This window comes from Cricetulus griseus, chromosome 6 (assembly GCF_003668045.3).
Source record: "Cricetulus griseus strain 17A/GY chromosome 6, alternate assembly CriGri-PICRH-1.0, whole genome shotgun sequence".
NCBI classification, from domain to species: Eukaryota; Metazoa; Chordata; class Mammalia; order Rodentia; family Cricetidae; genus Cricetulus; species Cricetulus griseus.
Window position 1 is genome coordinate 90,347,589 of NC_048599.1, and position 8,761 is coordinate 90,356,349.

The 8,761-nt window shown below is 48.5% G+C and overlaps 1 protein-coding gene across 1 annotated transcript; it reads left to right on the top strand.

Moving 5' to 3' along the window:
- Positions 1 to 3,508: 3,508 nt before the first annotated feature.
- On the top strand, positions 3,509 to 8,451 carry Lrrc55 (leucine rich repeat containing 55). The gene is made up of 2 exons (XM_035446207.1): positions 3,509 to 4,279; positions 8,216 to 8,451. Exons 1-2 carry the CDS (start codon positions 3,580 to 3,582, stop codon positions 8,449 to 8,451), a joined length of 936 nt encoding a protein of 311 aa, XP_035302098.1. The 5' UTR covers positions 3,509 to 3,579.
- Positions 8,452 to 8,761: the final 310 nt, after the last annotated feature.

Sequence of the window (8,761 nt, forward strand, 5' to 3'; positions counted from 1 at the left end):
TCTCTCATTGCACCTTGAGCTCAGGAAGATTTAGAATTCAAGGTCAGCATGGACTACATAGCAAGACTCTGATGGGGCCAGGGGGTGTAAGAGAGGAGAAAGGAGAGGAGAGGAAGGAAGAAGGGGAAGGGAGAGAAGTCAACCATTTGATTGAACCAGCTAGCCAAGCCAATGTGTAAATGCTGACCCACTGAGAAAGAGGCTTGCTCAAGGAAAGAGATGTTGTGACATTTCACCCTCACACAGAATTCAACATAGGATGTGGGAGGATGAGAATCTTCAAAGGAACAAAACAAGAAAAGGGATTCTGGGGGTCTCAGAAAGAAGAAATAAGTGTAAATTCTGTTTATCATGTGTAATATATGCAGTAAACATGTGTGTGTGCATATGTTCATATCATAAGGTCTCATATATGTATGTGTGCATGTGTGTGCATAGGTTACACATGTATGTGGAGGCCAGAGATGTCATCCACAATAATTATATACTTTGCACATTGAGGCAAGGACTCTTGTTTGAACCCAAAGCTCCCCAATTCATCTAATCTGTCTAGCTAGATTACTCAGGGGAGTCCATCTCTACCTTCCATGCACTGGGATTACAGGGATGCTGCCATGGATGCCAGGCATCTACATGGGTATTGAAGATGGAAACTCCAGCAGTTTTTACCCAGGATCATAATACTTTCCTGGCCATTCCCATTTCCAAATGATATAGCCAAGTATCTGCAGTGGTCCGGCTGCTCTCATCTGAACTAGCCGATTGTTTCTTTGCATCCCAAGGGTTCTCAGATCAACTCCAGCCAAAGCTCCTAACCCTAGAGAGTTCGTGGGATAAAGACTTAGAGAGAAGGAGCAGAGGAAACAGTCCTCTGAAATTCTTCCTAATAAGCTTTCATCCAGTCACCTAGTGCTGGGAACCAAATGACACTCAGACCTGGAGATGTAATAGAACAGCTAACAGAGAGTGTTTGCCCATCAGGTGAACAAACACTGAGAAACAACCATATTCCTTTCTTCTTTACATCCTGATTCTTGCCTTCATTGCTTTCATCCATTTTGCTTTTGTCTACTCACTCACTTCCTTTCTACATATTATGCCCTCTCTTCTAACCCTTTGGGGTCTGTTGCACTTAAACTAACTCCATCTAAGATCCCACACCAATGCTCTGCCCACTCCATCCTTTCCTGATGAATGTCTTGTCTTCTCTCCCCTGCTGGCTCCTCTCTCCTAACTCCTGTCCTAGGGTTGCCTATCCCCTCCCCTTTCTTCCTCTTGCCCTACCACTAGGACCCTGAGGGTGGCCGTGAATTCACCAGGAGTACTTCACTCTCCTCTCCTCTTGATGGGGTCTATAGCCAGTTCTCCTGTTGCTCAGAGATGTGGAGGCAGTTGCTAAGAGACAGTGAAACGTCATTACCTGGCCCTCGAGGAAAAAAAGGGGAGCGAAAAAGAGAGGAGGGGAGGGGGATGGAGGGAGGGAGAAAGAGGGAGAAAGGGAGGAGGGAGGGGAAGACCAGGCTCTGGCGGAAGCCACACACCGAGGCAGCTACGGCACCAGCTGAGTTTCCCAAGAGGCATTCAGATTCTGTGAACTTTCTAAGCATCCTCTCTCAGATTTCCCTTCAGCATAAAAGAAGGGGAAGAGGGACCACAGGACAGGAAAACACAGAAGATGCTTGCCTGGGATCCAGGAGACGTGGAAGAGGAGAGTCGGGGGAGGGGAAGAGCCGAGTAGGCAATCTGTTCCGAAGCTAGCAAGCAAGCAAAGGAGCGGGGATTCCAGGATGAGGGAGGCAGAGCCGTTTGTCTGCTGCAGATTGATGTCTGTGTCCTTGGAACAGAGTGAGTAGTCTCCGGGGGGGGGGGGGCTGTGCGAGTATAGCAAGAGACCCTAAAGCTGAGAAAAAAATGAATCTGTATAAAGGGTGCCAGGGTGATTTCCCAGTGATTAAGACTGATGCTCCGAAGCAGTGGAGAACAGGGTGGGAAGGACCAAGGGGATAAAGGGATGGGGGTTGGGGTGGGGGGTAAATGAGGACAGCGGGTGGGCAAAAGGGAAGCTGGGGCCACAGAGGTTAAGCGATGAGCAGTGGGGTGAGGCCCTGGGTGGGATGTAGTTCTCCATCACTTTGCCAGACCAAGTATGTGTGTGGGCTTAAGAGGGAGGCTGGGAGCCGGAGGCTGCAACATAAAAGGAGGCTAGGGTTGGGCTATACTGTGGTGTAAAAGATGCTGGGGGCACACTGGGGAGGGGGTTCTGCAGGAGTGTGTACAGAAAGACGCTGAAGGGAAAACTACAAAAGTGTGTGTGTGTGTGTGTGTGTGTGTGTGTGTGTGTAAGAAAGAGAGGGGGAGAATGAGAGGCTGAAAGTGTTTGAGAGGGGTATACAAACCACCTGAGCTTGGATGCATGTTTTCCTTAGGGAGTTGTTCAGGGTAGGGTGTTTGGTACTCACAGGGTGGAGCTATGAGCAACAGAAAAAAAATGTATCCAGTTCCGGACAGAAACCCAGTAGAAGGATTTCAGGTCAGATGGATACAGTTAGTAGATGACTGGAGGCTGGGTTCTGAGTTCACTGTGGTCCTCATCTGAAAGATAGCAAGCAAAGAACTTTGTGGTTGGGGACAGAGAGGTTCCAAGAAGAAATAAGTGAGGAATAAGAGAGGAGTAAAGTAAGGCAAAGGACCTAGGTAAGGGGACAGGAATGTAGGGGACTTGATTTCTCTGCCTGAATGCTTTTCTTGTTGACAGAGTGAATTCTGCCTCTGCCTGCTGAGTACACAGCTATGTGACAGCTTGAAGACATAAATAATGCTTTCCTAACTGGCCCCTACCTATGCCTCCAGAACTCATGGCTTTTTCCAGATTCAGTGGCCCAGACAATGGGTGTCACTTGGGACTCACCCCTCCCTGGCCAGCAAAGAGCATCTCTTGAGATTCCAGGCCAATGAGACTAAAGATTCAGGCTTTCAGGAGGCCATGGGAACATACTTCTCCAGGGCCCCTTCCTAAACTCCTGGCCCCAGGTTTTTTGTGAACTCATGCCCACTGGACCACCAGGAGAAATGGCCTCTGAGACCTTGAATGCTGGAGATCCAGGTGCAATTATGACTTCTTAATGAGTCCTAGACCTAGTAGGACAGAGCTTAAGTTTTCTTAGAAGAAGTGCCAGGACCTTTAAAGGCCACCTTTCATCTCTCCTACATCATCCCCCCCACCTCTCAGACACAGCACCAAGAGGAAGCATCCAGCAGGCATGGGTGACAGGGCCACAAAAGATCTGCAGGGACCTTTGCAGGACCCACTGGCAGCTGCTCCAGCTTCATCCTTGTTCCCCTCATTTCTCAAGCTTTGATCATCCTTTCAGACCCTAGGGTGTCTCAACTGGGTCCTTGCTCCCCAGGCTCCACCAAGGAACATCCTGTGGATCTTAGAAAGTCCTTGGGTGCTTAGAGGCTCCCAAGGAAGTCATAAATCATGATAGCACACTCTCAGAAGCCCCACCTTCCAGACTCAGGCCTCTAATGTAGCAGTCTCCCTGTACCCTGACTGTTGAGCCTAGCGACACGGCTCTCATGGGCTCCCTACAGCATTGCTGCTGCCAGCTGCCAAAGATGGGTGACACCTGGGCCCAACTTCCCTGGCCCGGGCCTCTCCACCCAGCCTTGTTACTGGTCTTATTCCTCTTGGCAACTGGGGTGATGCACTCTGATGCTGGTACCAGTTGCCCAGTCCTTTGTACATGCCGTAACCAAGTAGTGGACTGCAGCAGCCAGCGGCTGTTCTCTGTACCCCCAGACCTGCCAATGGACACCCGCAACCTCAGCCTGGCCCACAACCGCATTGCAGCCGTACCACCAGGCTATCTCACATGCTACATGGAACTCCGTGTGCTGGATTTGCGCAACAACTCCTTGTTGGAGCTGCCCCAGGGCCTCTTTCTCCATGCCAAGCGCTTAGCACACCTGGATCTGAGCTACAACAACCTCAGCCATGTGCCAGCTGACATGTTCCGGGAGGCTCATGGACTGGTGCATATAGACCTGAGCCACAACCCCTGGCTGCGAAGGGTGCACCCTCAAGCCTTCCAGGGCCTCGTGCATCTCAGAGACCTGGACCTCAGCTATGGTGGCCTGGCTTTCCTGAGTCTTGAAGCCCTTGAGGGCCTCCCAGGGCTGGTGACCCTGCAGATCGGGGGTAACCCATGGGTGTGCGGCTGCACCATGGAGCCCTTGCTGAAGTGGCTGCGGAATCGGATACAGCGCTGTACAGCGGGTAAGAGGGGTGACTGGACTGGTCACCAGGAGGAGGGTTTTCAGAAGTAATGTCTCCGTTTAAAAAATGGTGGTGTCTATCATCTTCATAAGATAATTTTTAAGTCCATCTCTTCTTCATCCTCTGCGTTGGGCTTTTCGGTTCTTGTTGGTGTAGAGTCCCTAGATTCTGGTGGTGTCATATTGGTCTTTCTGTTGTTGAATATGTTCTTATTCTGTCGTCTTCCCATCCCTTCTTCCAGTGGGTATAGGTGGGGTCTCTCCCTCACTCAGGCTGCAGGCGGAGGGCTCAAGCTGGGGGGGGGAGGCATGGGAGGATGGGAGGGTGAGGGAATGGGGGGGATGGATATTGTGCCTGTTATCCTCTAGACAGTAAGCTGAGTGGGGGGAAGCCGGTCACTGGTGGTATTTGTTGAACTTTTGCAGTGAGCAAGCCTTGGCATACATTATCTCAGTGAAACCCCTGTGTCTATTACCCCATTCTACAGGTGAAGAAGTTGAGATGTAGAACCATAAGAAGGCTTGCCCAAAGTCACTCACTTAGAAATTGGCAGAGCTATAGATACAAACACATTCATTTGACTTCTACTCTACTCTAAGTCTCATCAGTGCAGAGAAAACCCTGAAAGAAACAATCATGACTAATCCTATTTATTTTCGTTCTTACTATGTGCCAGGCCTTATTCTAAGCATATTTCATGTGTTGACTCCTCTTGTCCTCGTAAGAACCTGAATGAGGAGGAAACAGAAGCACAGAAACATTTCATAACTTGGTCAGAACTACACAACCACCACATGTCAGAGCGAGGCTTCAAGCCCTGACAGTCTGGCTGTTCTCTGGCCATACTGTCAAAAATCAGGTCCTGAACTAAATAGCCAAGCTCTGCACTGGCCAAGTGGCCTTAGCGCAGTTTATTCATGGGGTGGGCATCTAGGAGATGGACTGAAACAAGGCAGTTTAACTGGAGAATCCCAACCAGAGAGTAGACTGAGGCCTGAAAGAGCCAGCATCATGGAAGTTTGATGTGTCCTGGCCTCATCCAAGGGTATTGAGACCTGGCCCAGAGGCATTAAAGTTGAGCCCTGGCTCCAGCCTCCAATGTACTTATGGTATAGCACCCAGCCTTGGCCTGTGTACCTGGCATCAGAACAATAGGAGTGGCTGGAGCCCCATCCCAGGAATTCCCTAAAGTCTTAAGTGCAGCATACTCAGGAGGGAAAAATAACAATGCTGAATGAGGCAAGAGGGCGAGGACTGAGTGGGGAGTCCAAGACTAAAATAACTTAGGGGGGCTGTGGGTCACGATTCCAGTGTTTCCACAGAGCTGTGGGAGGAAGTTCTCCAGAACCAAAATAGCTGGAGACTGAGATGGGGTAATGGTGGGGACTAGGATGGGGAGGCTGCCTAGAGCCATCTCCCGCCCAAGCCAACCTCTCTGCAAGCTGTGCCACCCTCTCTCTTGTCACTATTGACAGAAAGAGCCTTCTGGAACAGTCAGCTGTCAGCACAGGAGGGATTCCTCTTCTGCTGAGACCTCTGGGGGTCCTGCTGCCCTGCAGAAGGCCTGGCTGCCTCAGAGAGGAGATGAGACCAGCTCCCATCAATGTAGACTTATGTATCAATTCAGGCAAGGGACCTGAGCTCTCAGCAGGAGTGAGAGGTCCAGTTCCCATAGGTGAAGGCTTACACAGGAATGCAGGCAAGGGACTGCATTCAAGCCTCCAAGAGACAGGAGAACCTCAGTTCCCAGCAGTGCAGCCTCAGACATCATTGCAGGTGAGGCCTTGAGCCCCAAAGAAGAACAGTGCTGGTCCTCGAGGTCCCATCATTTTCTACAGAGGACAGGTTACATTTCCTCTCAGAGGCCAAATCTTGCTAGAGCTTGTAGACCTGGATGATGTCATCCCTTTCAATATTTTTTGTATCACTTCCTCTCTTTTCTCCTAGCGAGATACTCCAATTATCTATGCTGGGAGACAGAATTCAAACAGACTTGAGAGAGCTACTGGGATACAATCTGATTTCAAGATTGATCTCTCAATTTCCAGAGAACTTTGTCAGCCCTTAGCCTCCCACCCAGTGTGTCCTCAGCCTCCTCTAGCTGGTCTGCATTGTCTCACTGCAGCTTTACATACATACACAATCAATGCTGGAAGTTGGTATCTTCTAGTTTCCAGTAGAAAGCTTCTTGTGAGCCAACTCTAGATATGACCAGGACATAAACAGATTATAGAGTCCTGTGCAAACAGCTTACTGGGATTGACTCAACTCTGACTTGGGGAAAATTGCATCCTTATCCAAGACAAGAATTCACACACACACACACACACACACACACACACACACACACACACACACACGAACACAACACACTTCTAAGGCTAACAGTATGTATGCATAACCATCTGTCAAAAGGATCAATCCAGGCCCATCACTTTGATTTTTACCCTCAAAAACTGTGTAATGAATATATAACATTGACACCGCCTGTATTTTATACACTATAACTTTTAAAGCCTCACATGGACTCACTTGGAAAATTTAGATTGGATTATCTCCTTCTTATAAAAGCAATGCATGAGAGACAGGAAGGAAAAGATAAACAAGATTTGCCCAAGGTTAGAGCTCAGTTAGTATTTTCATCCTGACCTGGGACATAGGTGTTACTCTGAAGCTGTTGCCCAGATCTGTAGGTGGAACTGCCTCAGAAAGCCTGTTACTCCCAAAAACTTAAGGTTAGACCATGGACAGCCATTGTGAATCTGTTGAAGTGACCCTAAAAGATGGTTCCACAAGGCTGGGGAGCAAAGCTATCCCACCAAAGGAGCAGCTTCTTCCCTCAGGTGTCTGAGTATGGAATATAACCCCAAGGGGACACCTGAGAGATCCAACTATGATACAAAAGGCACACACTTTACCTAATGCTTAGTAGGCACCAGAAACATTTGTGGGCTTTAACTCTCTGAATCCTGACTACAATTCCAGAAGGCAGATATTATGATTATTGTCACTTGACAGATATGGAGAGATTAAATATCCACAGTCACATAACTGCTGAGATGATAGCTCTAGAGGCTATGCTCTTGACTGTGTTATCCAGGAAAAACAATAAGAAGAAAAACCATATGCATATGCATAAGTTAGTAGCAAGACACAAGGCTTTTAAATTAAAGTACCACATCCATTTAAGAAAGACCCATTCGGTGCTTACTACAAAGAGATGCTGTTCTGGTGCTGAGGCTACTGTGGGGGAAGCGTATCTTCAAGGGAGGAGAGACGGTAATAAAACTATCAGGCAAGGACACCAGAGGGAAAAATAAAGCAGAGTAGGTATGATAGTAAGTAGGGGGGAAGCAAGTGCAGGGTGCTCCCAAGAGAAGGCATCACTAAGCGGGTGGCATTGAACGAAGTCGCAAAGGAAGTGAGAGAGTGAGCTACACAGAGACCTAAAGAAGAATCTTCATCACAAGGGGCAAATACAGAGATACCCCCTTCCTATCTAGGAGGAGTCATGCTTGGAGCCATGGAGGAATGGCAGAGACATGTGTCTCTGGAGCAGAAAAACTAAGCAAAATAAAGGGCTGGGAAAGTGTCCTTGGCATCCTAAGGGAGCTGTTGGCTTCCTCTCTGTGTGAAAAAGAGAAGCCAAAAGAATGTATGGAGTAGAGAGTAACATGTCCTGACTTGAGGCTTCATGTCTCACAAAAGCCCTAGATCCACCATTGGAAGTAACTGTAAGACTTTCCACAAATACTTAAGTCTAAGAGCAGCAATTTTTCACATTTATAAAAACAGGCAAAAAAAATGCTTTGCAGGTTATTGAGATGATAAGCATATTTGAGGCACATAGAAGAAACTCAGTCACTCTCTGGAAGGGGTGGGAGATGCTCCCATCCCTACTCTCCTACAGGAGCCTCACCCTGTTCTGTGTTGCAGATTCTCAGCTGGCTGAGTGTCGGGGCCCTCCTGAAGTTGAGGGTGCCCCTCTCTTCTCACTTACTGAAGAGAGCTTCAAGGCCTGCCACCTGACTCTGACCCTGGATGATTACCTCTTCATCGCATTTGTGGGCTTTGTGGTCTCCATCGCTTCTGTGGCCACCAACTTCCTCCTGGGCATCACAGCCAACTGCTGTCACCGTTGGAGCAAGGCCAGTGAAGAAGAAGAGATTTGACACAGGTGCCTCTCATCTCTCCATGCTGCTGCCACTGCTGTTGACCACTGGACACCTTGGGTCATGGTGCCCTGGCCATCTCCATCATAGCTCAAACGAGGTTGGGAAACTAACTTTGTGTGAGCATCTATCCACTTTGGGCCTGGCACTGTGTTAGCAACTGGGAATGAAAGACAAATCCAACCCAGTTCCTTCCCTTGAGGTACTTACTTTTAATAAAAGAAAGCAATTCCAAAACATCCTTTTATGATAAAATACCAATGCTCTGAGCACAGTGTTAGGGAAGCCCAGAGGAAGGTTCATCATCTAT